We start from the raw sequence: 17237 nt of genomic DNA, 5'->3' as shown, positions 1-17237 counted from the left end.
AATCTGTTTTGGAAGGCACTGATCAGACATCCAGATCATGTGACCAGTCTAACCTAGTTGTTTTTGAATGATAATGACTTCAATGCTGGTCATGTTTGACTTTTCCAGGATGCTACCATTCGTGGGTCTATCCTCCCAAGAGATATTTAGGATTCTCCCAAGGCAGCATTGATGATATTGTTCAAGTGTTTTCAAATAACGCTTGTACATTGTCCAGGTTTCACATGCATATAGTAGCATTGGAACAACCACTGCATGGTATACAAGGAGCTTTGTCTTGGGATAGATGTCCCAGTTCTCAAAAACCCTTTGTCTCAGATGGGCGAAAGCAGAGCTTGCACTACTCATCCGATTCTGGATTTCCACATCAATGTTGACTTTAGAAGACTTTAAACCTAGAGCCCACTCTCTAGATCATCACCTTGTCATGGTGAGTGGGCTTATGTGTTCCAATGAACCCAACAGCAATGCCACAGGAAGCCTTGTGCTCCCAGCATGGTCACCCATTGCAGCAAGATCAAGGGGGAGGGTCCAGACAAAGAATGATCTTAAAAGTCTTCAATGGCAGAACAGGTGGAGCATAGCAAATGGCTGCGAAGGTGGATGAAGGTTTATAGACCTTCTGCATTAATATCCCATGCAAATACCAGCTGCAACCATGTGACTGTCCTTTAAAAAAGAAGAAACAGTGGTAGCCATGTTAGTCTATCTTCACAAATCAGAAAAGAAGTTATGTAGCACTTTAAAGACTAACAAAATTTATTAGGTGATCACCTTTGATAGGACAAGACCCACTTCTTCAGATCTGGAAACAGTGGGTCTGCCCCATGAAGGCTCATCACCTTATAAAATTATTTTTGTTAGTCTTTAAAGCGATACATGACTGCTTTTTCTGTTCTGCTTTGCTTTAAAAGAGAGAGACCAGAACACTTATTTAAATGTGTTCCTGGCTGCACACACAAGCAAACCCAAAATTGCAGAACATACAGAATTCACTGAATTCCATGCAAAGTACAGCACACCAAAGATAACTCTTATTTCTCAAAGATATGATCCCTCTATCCTGAGATCAGAACAGTTATTTTTAACCTTTATGCCACAATTAAACAAATTAAGCTAAACAGCACAGAATCATGATTGATTTTCATTTTTACATTGCGTTTGATAGTGCCAATACCTAAATAGCATAACAAGCTCTATTACCAAATACATAGGGCAAGCATGAAGTGGCAGCAATTACTTCTCCTTCAGGCTTGTCTGACCATTTCAGAGGGTATCAACATGAACCTGTGTCCCAGTCCTCCACCTCAGATAAGCACTAGGAATAGGTCAGGCGGGGACCTGCATGTAGCAGAAAGAGGTGGTTCAGAAGACATATGTAAGCCCCATGCCTTTCTGGGTGTGCTGTTCTGTCCCATTAAGAGACCACCTGAGCTCTGCTTCGCAGCCTTAGCTAAGAGCTATGTGACTTTTAGCTTAGGCAGTAAAGGCTCATGCATTTTGCTTCAGAGATCCCAGAATCCCACCTACCAGACAATTACTTGGGTCTGTCAGTGTTGTTACGCATTAATGTGTGGACCCTGCATGCTGACTTTTAAGCTACTCCTTATATTTTCATCTATAGTTTCTGTACAGCTTGCACAAGGACTAGATAGATTTCATTCAGCTGATTTTTGCACCACACTCTGACTGCTGATTTATGTTGCAGTTTAAAATTAGCACAAGTCCAAACTTACTGCCTCACCATTGCTGCTCCAGATTTTCCCATCACTCATATTTTGAGTAGTAAAGGGAAGGTGAATGAACTCTCTATTTCCTTTGGCTTGATTATGGCTCTGCTTTAATGAGGTCAAAGCCAAATTGCATTTGGTGAGGAAATCGTGACCTCTGGAGCAACACGTGAAAGCCTGGGCCTCACTCTATGGAATCATATTTTGGGATTAATGACCAGTATGTTTGGCATTTAATCCCACCCATCACCTCCATACATATTGAACCAAACAAAACTGAATACTATTTGTGTTTGGAGTAAAAAAAAAAATCCAAGTGTGCACAAGGAGTGTGTAAGGTATGGAGGAGTCTCTCACTTTAATGTCCTTGAACACTTTTGATTTTGTCGATCTGAAAATTGCATAAGATGAGGAGTCGGCTGGTCAGACATGGGTACCTAAACAGGATACAAAGTGACAGGTGCAAAAGTACACTGTGCATGCACCTGATCTAGGGAGGCTACAAGATCACAAGTTGCCTTTCGTTGGGTCATCCTACACCTTCGGTATATTTCCCCAGCCTATGACCATTAGATGCATGGGATGTTGAACTTTTTTTTTTTTTTTAAAAAAAAGGTAGTCCTACATACCCCGTCTTAAAAAAAGAGGGCACCCCTGAAAGAGAGAGTGTATCTACCAACTCACCTTGTGTTAGGGTGCTGTTAGAATATAAGTACATTAGTGAGTTGGTAGATACTGATACACTCCCTCTCAGGGGTGTCCTCTGTCTCTGAAAGGTCAGATATGGTAACCCCAGGGGTGGGGAATCTTTTCTGGGTCAGGGTGGGGATCAGTTTGGGGCCACATAAACCTGAGACACAACCCCCCGCCACCTCCCAACAAACGGACGCCCTCACTGATGTGGCCGGTGACTGAAACCCCTCACTCCCCTCACCCTCCAGCCCCAGAGACAAGGGATGTGGGTGGGGACTGAGCCTCGGGGTCCCTCAGGCCAGGTTCAGGCTTCTGGAGAGCCAGGTTAGGACCAAACCCGCAGGGATCAGTGCGCGGGAGGGGGCCGCGGGGGGCAGGAAGAGAGTCGGGTGGGGTGGGGGTCTGTGAACCCCGTGTGGAACGGAAACCACGGCAAAGGGGGGCACCCCTCCTTCCAGCACCGCTCTAACGCCTCGCGGCGAGGGGGGGGGGGCAGGGCGTGAGCCCAGGATCGGGCCCCCATGCTGCTCCTGACCGTGCTCCCCCCTTCCCTCACACTACAGCGCCTCGCCCCTCCCCCCACCCGCCCCGGACTCCCCCTCCCGCCAGCTGACCCGGGCCCTCCCCCCCCGCCTCGGGCCGCCCCGCGCCTCGCGCACCGCCTCCCTGCCCGCCTCTCGCCTTGACGGCAGACGCCGGCGGCCCGGCCAGAGCCGCCCTGCAGCCGCCGCGGCAGCAGCTGTCTCGCGCGCCGCGGTCCCGCCGCTTTCCCTCCTGCCCGTCTCCGCCCGGCCATGGCCGCCCGCTCTCTGCTGCTGGCCGCCGCCCTCGCCGCTCTGCTCGGGAGAGGTAAGCGCGCCCCCCGCCGCCGCCTTTGGGCCCGCCCGGCTCGGAGCCGTGCCGCGCGCCACAGCGGCCGCCTCAGCCGGCCAGGCCCCGGCCCCGGCCCCGGCCCCGCGCCAAAACAATGCGGGAGCCGGCTGCTTGGCGGGCCCGCGGCTCGCACAGTGGGAGCCCCGGCCGGCTCCCCCAGCTAAAGCTCAGTTGAAGGGAGTAGGCGGAATGAAATACACCCTGGAGCAGACCGCCGGCCGCGCTGCCGGGGCTCCCCCCCCACCCACCGAGAGAGATGCGGGCGCGTTTCTCCCTTTGTAGGGGTCAGAACCGGCGCTGCTCTTGTCCAGCTCCCAAATGCAATCCTGCCGTTCCAGGCGTAACAATGCAATAAGCCATGCGAAAGAAACGCCTCTGCAGGCTCGTGCCCTCCTTGGCCCAGCTTCCCTTTTGTTTAGGGATTCCTCTTCTCATCAAAACCACAAACAACACCCCGCCCCCCCCAACCAACCCTCCGACCATACAACAAAACCAAAGAACCCGAACCTCAAAAGCCAGTAGCCGTGCATTTAATTCCCCCCCAGTTAAACCGTACCGTTATATTTGCGTTATGACCTTCCTCCAGTCAGTGTTGTTCGACAGCTAGAGCTGAAAATTCTCTTGGAACAGCTCCTGGGAAGATAGCTAAGGAACGGTTTCATGCAACTATAGAGTAACCCCCAGGGCTTTTCACATCTATGAATACCTCTGAAATATGTAAAGTAGGATTTCACAAACGTTGTTTACAGTTACATAAAAAAATGTTCTCCTGGAAAGGCTGCCATCAACAGAAAGGTGATGCTAATGCCTTAAACTTCATAAGAGTAAATGCCTACAATGCAACAGAACAAAGAGGATCTGGAAAGTAAGAGAATGCTCTTAACTTTTGTCCGTTTATTGGGTTCTAGGTTACTGGCTTGTTCTTGGACTTCAGGACCTTTTACAAACATGACCCAAATTTCATGGAAAAAAATTGAATGAAAAAGCAATTTTATTTTCTGCTGTTTTTGCATGTCAGACTTGCCTGAACTTGGAGTCTGCCCCTAATGGAGAATGGTGAGGTGGAGGGACGCAAACTTCTCTTTAAGAGGAATCAAAGTCAAAATGTAATTTATTGCCCTTTGCAACTTCTGTCCTCAAATTGAGACAGGACAATATAGTTAAACATGTAAATGAAGATTTGGGGTGGGGGAGAAGCAGTTAATTACCATTGTTCTAGGATGGTGCACCTGCCAAAACAGATAGGATTGATAGAATATTTAAACATCACAACTCAGTGAGCCAAGCTAAAAGAAGCCTTTCTTTTAATAGAGCACAATGCTGTCATGCATCAATCTGGGCTTTAATCTTTATTTGCCTTAGGTACCCTGCTACGGCTGGGTTCGGATCATTTAAAGAACGGAATGTGGTGTGTGAAGTTGCTGCTACTTCACTGTCTGTCTGTCCCCCCGCCCCCCACATCCTCTTCCTTTTAAAGTGGACGGTATTTAATTTGACAGACTGCTAACATACATATCAAATCAAAGCTTTAGAGCAAATTTAGAGAGAAATTAGTAGTGATAAACACCACTTCAGAAATGTCTCAGTTCTTTAGAACTTTGGGTTCAAAACCCTGAATAAATGATTTGGTTCTTGATCCTTCAAAAGGTAGATAAATTATACGCTATTCAGTTATTTTCTGAGGAGGGCCGAGATTAAAACATTTGCTGCTTTCTGCTGTACAGGGACACTAAATAGGTTCTCCTTCATGGGCTGCTATCACTGGGGCAAAATTTTCTCTCACTTCACTGCTGTTTGCCAGGTGTTCAGCTGCAGTTCTCTCTTACAAAGGCAGCTGCTTTTCAGTGGTGCGCCATACATAGAAAAAAGCATTTTTCCAGAGTGCTCAGTGATTTAGGAGCCTAAGAGTCATGGAAATTCAAATGGCCTTAAATGTTTGAGAATTTTTTGATAGTATGTCAGTGTTTTTGGGATCCTCAAAGGATGCGATACAGAAGCACTATGTATATTACTAATTATTTATATTATTGTAGTGCTTAGGAGCTCAAACTCAATACTCTGTTTTCATTTCATCTGGGGTTGTCTAGCCCAATATTGGTTCCGAACGTTCCTCCTGAGTATCACACAATTTAGTGCCCCCCGCCTCTTTCAACATTAAATCCAACAGAAAGTCATAGAACAGAACATACGAGTGCAGGATAACTCAAAATTAATCGGGCTTGAAAAACCAAGCACCTTAATCTACTTCTAAAGTAGTTCTTTCTGTTCAGTATTTGCCTTTTGTCAGTTTCTTTTTTCAGCATTATTAGGTACTTGTCTTGCAAGTAATGTCACAAGCATATACTCTTTCTTGGAATAAGATGCATTTGCTTGTTTACCCTGAGCTTATGGATAATTCATATATCTAACTTTACATTTTACAGTCCTTAGTCACCTAAACACAAAAGCAAAAATGTCCCTCTGAAAGAGATGCTGTCAGGTTAACCTTTTTTTAAAAGCTACCTATCCCTATCCTGTTCGATTAAGAACATGTTACTATTTAACTAAAGAGCTGTAACTACTGATTTTACCAGTACTTATGTAGTTTGTTTTCATTCTGTGGCTTTTCTCCTGAATGGAAAGACAAATTAGACTAGCCTGTTTTCAATTTTTGGTTCTCATGCCTTAACACAGTGCTGTAGTAGATAGATTACAGGTGTGGCAAGAAATAGTTCCAGCAAAAAACCCTTCGCAGAAATGTTCATAAATAATTTCTGTTACTAGATGTTGGACCATTCATTGTACAACTTTTTGTGTGGCTCTAATTCACCCAATAATATCTTTTTGAGTTGTCTTTGAGGCCTGGTCTACATCAGGGAACAAAGTCAATCCCAGATACGTCAATTCTAGTGACACTAGTGACACAGTTAGTATTGCATATGAGGATAGACTTTCTTCCCTGGTGTAGATCAGGGCTTAGTGGGTTTGCACGGATGTCCCTTACACCATGCAATAGCGTGATGTACCAGGGTCGACGGCTGAGCCCAGAGAGAGATGGATTTTGCCACATTTTCACAGATGAGGGTGGGGGAAAAAAAACAACAACCCCCAACACCACACACACCGAACTCTGAAGGATTGATCGTGGCATGTTGAATGTGTGGTTAAGTATAGACATACCTTCAGTAGCAAGCGCATAGAAGTACTGTAAGTAGGCTTGGCAACTTTTTTTCTGATTCAAGCAGATAGTATTTTCAGAGTTGTGGGAGAGCATGAGGTAAGAAAACAGGAAAGATATTTATTTAGATGTTTTGAGAGCTTTTGTAGGGTAAATTGCTGAGGATACTAGCCAAGGCCACAGACTCAGGATGAGACACCTTGTCTCCCACTCATGCCTACATTACTTCTAAGTAAAAAGCACTAGAAAGTTTGAGGAAAATGTATGGCTTGTGTTATGCAGGTGGTCAGATTAGATGATCTCTGTGATCTCTTCTGGCCTTGGAATTTGTAGAGCAATTCTTTTTTAAACAGCAAAGGATAATGCCTTCAACTGATATGTCTCTTTCCATTCATTCTCATATCTGTCGTTTTCCTTTCTTCCCCCATTTTTCCTTTTCACACCTTTTCTTATTGTTTGTCCTCCCTGGTCTCTCCCAAAGGCTCCTGCATCAACTCCCCCACATTGCAGGAATGTTGTTAGACCTTGCTTTGGTAGTGTCCATACAACACTTCTAAATCCATCATTGGAATCCATTCTTAACAATAACAGCAAGAGAAACTGTTTCACTTTTCCTTTGGCCATGTGCACACTTGACATTTGCACGGGGCAGGAAAACAGATTATTTACTTAATTTAAATACATTAACAAAATCAGAGATGCAGTTCACAGCATTGAGAGAGACACCTAGGTTCTCTCTCCAGCATCTCCGCCTCATTCACTAGAGCTCCGCCCTCTGGTCTCCTGCACCTTGCCTTAGTGAGCTATCAGAATAGCAACAGCTTTTCACAGGCATGTAATGCCTGCTGAAGTTGAATGCACACCTAATCTTGTCAGCCTCTTACAATCCAAGGAGTCCATCACTGATTTTCAGAAGCCAAAAAGAGTAGAGCAACCCAGGCTACAAAAACAATTTAAGGTGACATTCAAAAGGCAGCCTGGATCTCGGATGCAGATAGCCTGTAGTGTATCAAAATAGAGTAGATAAAAATGAAGCTTAATTGTACAATCAAACTATGCTCTAAGTCATTTCACACAAGAAGAATCTTATCTGCTGTCCAAAATGCTGGGTAAGTTTGTGCACCAAGATATCAACAGCATGAAGCTGAAACTGAGATTTTCCTTCCCAGTTTCTTGGTAATCATGCATGCTGCTGCCATGGGAGGAGGCAGAGCAGCACTCAACAGGGCAGTATACTCTTAAGGTGAGGAAGCCAGGGGTGGGATGTGGAAGATCAGGGAGGGTTCTCTTCCTGACTTTTCCATGGCCTTTCCTGTGCTCAATCACGTAAAGCCACGTATGCCTTTTGGGCAGGTCTATATTGATGATGCTCATGCATAGACATCTGTAAGCATGTGGCTCTCAACATGCATGTTTTCAAAAATGTGGGCTTCAGATTAATTACATCTCAGATTCCTCTTCTGTAGTGTCGGGCTAATTCATCTCTCTAATGTCGGAAGGCTTAATTGTTTAAGTTCCAAGAGATTTAAGTGGAGTGCCATGTAAACACTGTACTTTGTGAATACTTTGTATGGGACAGAACAGAACAGAGGTCAAAAAAGTGCCATTCAGGGATACCATAAATTTCTTCTACCCCCTCAGTAGTTTTAAAAGAGCTGCAGGCAGTTTAAAAAAAAAAAACAAAAAACACATACACCTCAAGTGGTGCCTACTTCCTCACATCCTAAAAATACACCCTCCAAACCACAGGCTTGCAAGTGTGGCAGCATCCAGTTTCCATCACAAGGAAGCTACATTTTAATACCACTCCCACACATCCTCTGCAGTCTTCAGCTGCAGCCTTGTCTGTGAATTATATAACTTTCAGTCTGAGGTCAATTGCATTGGTTAGACAGTACACCTAGGATTTTCAAGTGTCTGAAAAGCAGCACATTACATTTTAATTCAGCTGGGCCAAGCACAGAGTTTGTCCTGGATTTCTGAATGTTCAGGCATGTAGTGTGAGGCATACCTCACCCTGACTCTCTCCATTCTCCAGTATATACACATGCGCAGAAGTGTGTTAATATGGGTATTTGGACACCCAGGAATTCTATATCACTAGTGTGTCTTAATGAATTGCAAGTTTGTTTTTAACAGAAGCTTGTTAATCAGGTCTGGCCTCTGGTTTGGGTTTTGTAACAAAAGTTTTTACTAACCCAGCATGAACAAAGCTGTTTTTGTTTAAAAAAACAGTGATGTTTGTTTTTAACTTGCCCAAATACAGCATCACCCCCTTAGAGCTGCCTAGGAGGGCTTTCCCATGGCACCTCCCAGCAGATCAACTGTGGTGCTGCCAGCACTCCTGACCTTTGCCAGGGTAGGTCTCCTCAGATATCCTCACAGATCTAAACTGGAGATCTGGCTTAGCCCTTTGACCAACTCAGACAAATTTAATCCCTTCCAGGGTATGAAAAGTACAACTAACTGGTCACACGTATGACAAGGTTCTGTTCTCTTTAGGGGCTGCTTGGGCCTGTTTTCCATCAATTTCTGATTTCCCTTCAAGAGTGTCACTGACTCTGGGATAGAGCCCAGGGCTAATTTCCCTGGGGTGTCAGTTCCAGCCCCTACTGAACTCTAGTCCCACATTTTTCCCTGTTCTGGCATGTAGCTCTTCACCTCCCCTAGGCTGCTTTGTCTGGAATGGCCAGTCTCTTGGCTCAGAGTCTTCTCACTAAGGGTGCATCTCCACTTGCATTCCTCTCTTGAAAGAGGTATGCAATGAGGGAAATCAAATGCAAATGAGGTATTTGCATATTTGGCACCTCTTTGCATATTCTTATTTCAAAAGAGCTTCTTTCAAAAGCAGAAAACCAGTGTAGACACTGCTCTTTCAAAAGTGAACCCCATCTTCGAAAGAGCAGCATCTACACTGGTTTTCTTCTTTTGAAAGAAGCTCTTTTGAAATAAGAATATGCAAAGAGGTGCCAAATATGCACCTCATTTACATTTTCAATTTCCCTCATTTGCATGCCTGTTTCAAAAGAGGAATGCAAGTATAGACATACCCTAACTGTGGTTTTACTGACAATGATACTACTCAGTGCTCTAAGGCCCAAGTGTCCATGAAGCCATCACCTATCCATCCTTAGTCATGTCTCTTCATCCTGGGGGAAAAAAGCTAACTAGTCATGGCACAGGTGGAGCTGGTCCTGTCTCCCCTAAAAGGTGCCATTCACCCTGTGACAGGAGTCTGTGCCTTAGCAGATGAGGACTCTTGGACCACCTCTCTTCCCAAGTGTAAACATAATACTTAGTAGCAATTACTACTATAGGAAAGTTATATTAGAGAAGCAATTAGTTATTTGTAACTTTTGCCCAGTGACTTCCATCATCCCAGGCCGCAACTCTTTATGCTGTCTTATATAGCATCAGCCTCTCTGGAAGCACATAAAGAGAGGAAGTAGCCTCGTTTTCAGATGCTCTTACGTGTACCCCAGCTCTTTACCTTGGACGCACTCAAAAAAGCACGCAAGCATAAGTGGAACCATCACTACGTGGCATGCCAGAGTTACACAGATTACCTGCAAGATTCAGAGATTCCAAAGCCAGAAGGGACTGTTATAATTACCGAGTCAGACCTTCTGATAGGACATGTGTGCTAGAACTTTTCCCAAAGTAATTCCTAGAGCACATCCTCTAGGACAGTGATTCTTATATTTGAGACCACAGAACCCCAGATTTTATGTTGAACACCTATGAAAATTTCTTAAAAAAAAAAAAAAAGAAAAGTGAGAGCCAAAGAAACCTCAGCAACATATACAGCAAAAACAAAATGAAGTAATTTAATCAGGTATCATAGCAACAAAGTAGTAGCATTGTATCTGGTTTTAATAACAGAAAACATATACTGGTTTGTGACAGCAAAAAAATTGTCAGATGCTTGCAGCATGCCTGTGAGTTGTTCCTGGAAAACCAGTGTTCCACAGAACATAGTTTAAGAAACACTGCTCTAGAAAAACTTCCAACTTTGCTTTCAAAATGGTCAGTGACGGAGAACCCACTACAACCATTCAGAAGCTATTCCACTGTGTAGTCACTGCTGGCTTATTGCCAATGTGCTATTGCATCAAAGACTAAACAAAACTGTCTTCTGTTTTCATTGTCAAAGCTGAATGAAATGCAACAAGTAAATTAACTGTCACAATGCAATTTTATTAACATCTGATTAAAGTCTTTCAGCTTTAATATGTTAACATTAAATTAATGACACTAGCCAATTACATTAATAGTTATTAAAGATCTTACATTTAGATTTGTTTACCTTGACAGTGTCTCTAATCCATATGAAAAAGAGTGCGAGAAACAAAAGCAAGTTCTTTCAGCTATCTTATCTGTCTAAATGCACACTAGTCAGTGTACTGCTGCAAAATAATCAAAAAGGGTGGAAGTAGAAGTGGAAGGCCTGAAAGTGATAATTATGAACAGTCATTTTTTTGCTCCTCTAGCCAATAAATTTGACACTTAGAAATGGCACTGAAACTGATTTTGTGGCTGATATAACACTCAGGCTGTGGCCACAATTGGCCAAAACTTCAAAATGGCTATGCAAATGGCCATTTCGAAGATTACTAATGAGGTGCTGAATTGAATATTTAGCGCCTTGTAAGGAAGTCCGGAGACGCCCAGCCCTTGGCCTAGGGCGGGCGGCACCCAAAAGGGTTTAGAACACCAGCCCCACACTCAGTTCGGGGCAGTCAGCAGTTCGCGGTTACAAGACAATACAGGCCCCAGGCCTCAGTCTAGGGCGGGGCAGCAGTTTTCAATAGCAATACAATTCCAGCCCAGCCCTCAGTCCAGGGCGGGGCAGCAGTTCACAATAGTAGTACAATTCTGGCCCAGCCCTCAGTTTGGGGCAGGGCAACAGCACAAGGGTTTGAGCACAGGCCCAGCCCTCAGTTTGGGGCGGGGCAACAGCACAAGGGTTTAAACACAGGCCCAGCCCTCAGTTTGGGGCGGGGCAACAGCACAAGGGTTTCAGCACAGGCCCAGCGCAGGCTGGCCCTGCCAAGGAGGGGGTAGGGGGTCACAGGCCCTCCCACTCCACTGCGACCCGGCCCGGGGCCCTGGGGGTCGCTCACACACGACCATGGCAGTGGGGATCCAGGCCGCAACACACTGCCATGGGTTCAGGAGCGTCGTTCCCGGGGCCACTTCCTACCTCTCCCTCCGCTGGCAGAAGGTCCCAGTCCATCTAGGTCGGTCTCCTCCAGGTCGTCCACCTTCGGGGGCTCCGGCCAGTCGCTCATATCAATGTCATTGGGATAGTTGGGCGGCAGTAGCACAGGGGACCCGAGGCGATCCTGGGCCTGAGGGCTGTAGGGGTCCACCGGGACTCTGGGGCAGACTGCTCCTGGGGCTTCTTCCAATGCGGGGGGTCTCCGCCGGCGTGAAGGTCCTGGCAGGTCTGGGAAGTCCGGGTAGTCCCCCTGGGGCATCTGGATCTGGGGTTGTTCGGGGCCGCTGGGGGCTTTCTCCTCCGGCAGGGCCGGGCAGCGACAGGCCCTCTGCCCTTGGTGCCAGGGAGCTCGTGCAGGCGCCTCTTCCCTGCCCGGAGGCCCAGGCTTTAATGGGTCCTGAGCCCTGCCCTTGGCTCTTCTAGCCCTGGGCCCCGCCCTCTGAGGGGCGGGCCTCTGGTGTTCTGGCTCCCGACCTGTCCACCAGGGCCTCTGCGCAGCCTCCTCAGCCTCTGAGTCAGCAGGAGGCCATCCTGACTCACTACATGCCTCATTAGCATTAGGACACTTCCCGCCATGGTGCTTCGAAAGTGCCACTTTTGAATGCTCGCGGCTCGGCGTGGCTACAGAGGGGTCCTTTTTGAAAGGACCCCGCACCTTTTGAAATCCCCTTTTTCCCGTCCGCTGAGGGGAAACTTAGTAGTAATACACTCTTACAATACTTCCCCAAGAGACTTCAGAATGTGCAATGAGTGTCATCCCATTTCTTTACTTCCAGAGCTGTAGGATCAAGTAGTTCACTAAGCCTACAGCTATGCTGCAATATGGAGTCTACTTAAGCTATGTGAATAATGTAGCTGAAGTCTACGTACCTTAGAGTTACTGGCTGTGTCTACACTAGCCCCAGACTTCGAAATGGGCATGCAAATGGCCATTTCGAAGTTTACTAATGAAGCGCTGAAATACATATTCAGCTCCTCATTAGCATGCAGGCGGCCGCGGCACTTCGAAGTAGGCGAGGTCCTTTCGAAAAGAAGCCCCATCTGGACGAGCCGCGTGGCGGCGAGCTGTGTCAATTTTGAAGTGCCACGGCTGCCTGCATGCTAATGAGGCGCTGAATATGTATTTCAGCGCTTCATTAGTAAACTTCAAAATGGCCATTTGCATGCCCATTTCGAAGTTTGGGGCTAGTGTAGACATAGCCACTGTGAGGAGGGTCAACAGGAGAAAACCCCCTGTTGATTTCCCTTACTCTTCTCATACAGGGTAGAGAAACAGGGTTTATGGGAGCATGGTCTGATGTCAGTTCGGCAGGTCTTAGACTTGCTGAACTGACAATGGTGGCTTGATCTCAGAGCATGGATCTGGGCTGTAGTGTAGATGTAGGCTTGGTGCAGTTTTTCTTCCTTTGGGAGATACGAAATTGCACCACTTGGCAGCTACCTCCCCACACTGCTCTGAAGGGAGTCCTTGGTCTCTCATCATGGCAGAGTCTTATGGTTTTTTTTTTTTTTTTTTTTTTGAAATAAAGAAACTGATGACCTAGGCAAGAAGAGAAAAATGGGTGTCCTGTTATCAAACCGCAACACATGGTGGAGTATGCAGCTGGAATGGAGAACTGGCTTAGCGAATGAAGTGGTGGTTTAAAAAACACACTACTGCTCAGTGGTTTTTAAAGCTCTTTAAAATTTTGTTCTTATGCTCAAAATCTAGATGAACGCATCTGTGTTGGGAGCTCTTACTGGAAAATGGCTTCAAAAGAGATTCATGCTCAGTGCTAATTGAAGTCCTGACTAGGGGGAAGTGAGAAAACAAACCCAAAAAAGGTTATCAAGCTAAACTATAGCCGAGTAAGAGGATACTTAAAGAGGTGCCAGAAGCCGTAGTATTAGGCTTGACAGAATTGTATTTAAAAGAAAAATTGATAGATTATATTAATGTTTAAGATTTATTGTTGTTGATTAAAATATTCATAGTTGCTCAGGATTATGGGGGAGGGTCAGATAATTTCTTAGTGACAGGCAGATATTAAGATTCAAATGTTAAAGATTAATAACTGTTGACAATGTGTTATCACCCATTAAAATATATGTGAAACATTCTTTATTTGGTTTTGTCGGTGTCTGTGTGCATAACAAAATTGATGTTGACTTGACATTTATGGATAGAAATCAAATCCTTCCAAGTCTATTGCTCTGATAGGGGAATGTAGGATGGATTAAGCTGAGGACCCAGAGAACATGCCGACTTCAGAGTTCTCAGGATCGAGGGGAATGGGGTAGCTGTGGGTGTATCTAGACTGCAGCGCGTAGTGAGCCTTTCGACCTGGTGTATAATCTATAGTGAACTTTGAGTCGCTATAGGGGCTCGTCTGCATACTTGGCTTAATCTGATTCTTGCCCCCCCCCCCACCCCTCCACTCTCTGATTTGCTCACCTTGACTATCTTTTTCTGGTTTGTCCTCCTTGCTTACTGTTCTTGGTTCTCTGTGCCTTAAATATTGAGTCTGTTCTGGTCTGGCTATGGTCTGAAGAAGTGGGTCTGTCCCACGAAAGCTCACCTAATAAAACTATTTTGCTAGTCTTTAAAGTGCTACTTGACTGCTTTTTGTTTTGATAGTGTATAGACTAGCACGGCTTCCTCTCTGTTGCTATTCAAATAGCAGTGTGACTGTTGTGGCTCCAGTGACATTTGGGGCTCTTCACCTGGACCTGAACTCAGGTGACTAGCCAAAGTCTCCAAGAGAGTGATAACATCTACATCGTTACTTTTGGAATGCTGCTCGGCTTGAGCCTAGTGAGTTTGTCTGCCCTCGCTGGCAGACGTGCTCCCAGGTGCAGCCACTCTGAACGTGTCCTGTGCTCTTGTGAGTACCACAAGCCAGGCAGACTTCATGGGCTGTGTAGAGCAACATAAAGCAAGAACCTCTCTCTCTGCATTTGGAGAGCAGCAATTTAGTCTACTCACAGCCCACATCACTGGGCACAGGATTGGCAAGTAGGTTTAGCTGACTCATTTTATATAATAAGTATGCACTGTGTTGCATTGGAGTTTAGTCTGTGCCAGACTGCTGTTGCAGAAGCAGATCCTAACTGCTTGCTCAGAGGTCTGGACATAGGAAATTTCAGCAGGGGACAGTTGTCCAAACAGGCTCGGGGAAATAGGCTTCTGTAGTATTAATACAATAGTCATAAGCCGGGGTAGCTATATTTCTCTCCGTCTTAGGGGTGGAGAAGTTAAGGCAGAGACCAAGAATCATATTTTAAGTAGCCTCTAGTTGCGGGAAGAGCTAGCAGTGGAAAACTGACACCATCATGGGGACGGTTGACTTGAGTTCCACATGCCTACTCCTAGATGTTGAATTCTGTACAAGCACATTGCAAAATTCTTGTGGTAGAGACTATCCTGTTGTCGCAAACACTGATCCCGGAAGAAGTAGGGGAAGTAGGATACAAGAGAATAGCATAGGGAGGGAGCAGGGAAATGGTAGGTTTTAGTCTCTTAGGACATGAGGACGAAGATGAAACTTTCTCCGTAAGACAAAACATACAAAGTATATGGGGAGAGGGATTTCTCAGTGGTTTGAGCATTGGCCTTCTAAATGCAGGGTTGTGAGTTCAATCCTTGAAGAGGCTGTTTAGGGATTGGGGCAAATAGATGTCAGGGATGGTGCTTGGTCCTGCTAAGAGGGCAGGGGACTGGACTAGATGACCTCCCAAGGTCCCTTCTAGTTCTAGGAGATGTGTCTCTCCTATTATTATTATTATTATAATAAAAATTATTTAGGAGAAGAACACAACATGCACAGTTTTCTATACACACATAGATCAGCTATTCTCAATGGAGGGCAGAGTGTGGCTCTATTTGCTGGCCAGTTTCTTATAGGCATCCAGTCCTCTGTGCTTGCATTTGTAGGTTAGTCACACGCCCCCAGTGTATGCCTGCTGAATGGCAAAATGATGCTCTTTCAGAAATAAATCTTGGAAGCTTTTAAACATTTGTCTTACTGGTTGCTAAATGAATAGGTCTTGAAGAAGTATTCCAATCTGAAACACTCAATCAAAAAGATACCCCCAGTAACCTTCAATTATTTTTGATGAAGCTTTTTTCCAAAACTGAAGTCTTTGGGCTCTTTTGTTTTGGATAGGTGAGGGGAAGAGATTTAAAAAAAAGAGTGAAGAAATGGGAGATTTTTGCCTCCTTTAGAATGAAATAAAATGAATTCATACAACAGTAACCCTGGGAGAAATATCTTTAATCCTATTATCCCAGTTTCTCTTAAGGACCAAAACCAAAAAGCCTTCTATCCTTTTAGTACTTGTGATCTTCACCTTATTGATTTATATCATTTTTATTTTACAGCATTGTTGTTGAGCCCTGGTATTTCTAGAGTTGCACTTTCCCCCCCCCCCCCCCAGATGCTCCTGTTTTTGTCTTCTGAGGTCAGGTGAGCAGGACTACAGAGATCAGTTTTATAGTACCCTATCTGTAAACAGTGTATGTCTAGGAATATACAGTGCAGCTTGAATTGTCAAGATGGCAGCTCCTAAAGGATTTTTATTTAGGTATTAAATAAGGTGCTTTTTAAAAAAAGTTTCACAGAGTTTTTCCAACTCAATTAATATTCCCTGGAGTAGGGTGTTACTTTCACCTTAGACACTCTAGCAGTGGGTCATTTTCAGTACAGAAGATTAAATAACTTGGCCTAAGTCACAGTGTGAGCAACTATAAGAACCTAGCCCTGTTCCGCAGAAAATCTGATGAGATGTTAGCTTAAGATCTATATGTTGGTGAATAGAACACAGGCGTCTTGAAATGCTAGCCCCTTGCTCATCCAGTTCCTCATGCCGCATTGTAATTACAGATTAATTTTGCTGTTGATAATATATGCACAACATGCTACTATTACTGATGCAAATATATCTGGCTTGTTGTCTCCCACCCTCACCCCTCTGTACTTTTATTTGCTTCTGAACCCTACCAATTGTATCTTGTCTTAAGAGTTTGCTCTCGGGGCAGAGGCTGCATTGATACATAGTCAACTCTTGTTCATCTGGTATTTGATCGACAGGAACTCTCAGATACCCGGCATTGCTCTGGCAAACCTAGAGCCATTACATGGCTTCCCCTTCTTACTCTGCTGGAGAGCACAGCTGAGTGTGGGAACAGCGTCCCATCCCTCAGGGGCTGGCCACTCAGAGCCCAGCCCGCTCAGAGCCTGCACTGCATCCCTCCCGATGCATTTTTGTGCAGCTAGTGGACTCCTCTGCTCTCCCACCTGGTGTCCGTGGCCCAGAGCAGCTCCTTGCACCAAACGTGAGCCCTGCAAGCAGCATCTTCTGTTCTCACCGAAAAGGTAAGAGGGGCAGTGGTTGAGTGGGAGCTGACCTGTGCCTCCACCCAGCTGCTCTCAATTAACAGAATATTTGATCATCTGGCAACCTCCTGATCCCAGGGTTGCCGGATATGAAAGAGTTCACTGTAGTACAATGGGGCTTCTGGAGTAGAATCATTCAGCACCACAGAGCATCTTTGAGGAGTGCCTCTTAGAAGCTATTGGTTGTT

General features: G+C 45.4%; 1 protein-coding gene across 1 annotated transcript in view; it reads left to right on the top strand.

Annotated features, from left to right (window-relative positions):
* The first annotated feature begins 3084 nt into the window (after positions 1-3084).
* Positions 3085-17237, top strand: part of CD99L2 (CD99 molecule like 2) — an 87862-nt gene continuing 73709 nt past the window's right edge. Inside the window, exon 1 of the mRNA XM_075007551.1 lies at positions 3085-3272. Within this exon, the coding sequence (XP_074863652.1) occupies positions 3218-3272 (55 nt within the window). The 5' untranslated portion in view covers positions 3085-3217. The remainder of the gene's footprint in view (positions 3273-17237) is intronic.

The sequence above is a fragment of the Carettochelys insculpta genome, chromosome 13 (genome assembly GCF_033958435.1).
Source record: "Carettochelys insculpta isolate YL-2023 chromosome 13, ASM3395843v1, whole genome shotgun sequence".
NCBI lineage: Eukaryota > Metazoa > Chordata > Testudines > Carettochelyidae > Carettochelys > Carettochelys insculpta.
Note: the sequence above shows the minus strand (reverse complement) of the source record. Positions and strands in the feature narration are given on the sequence as shown.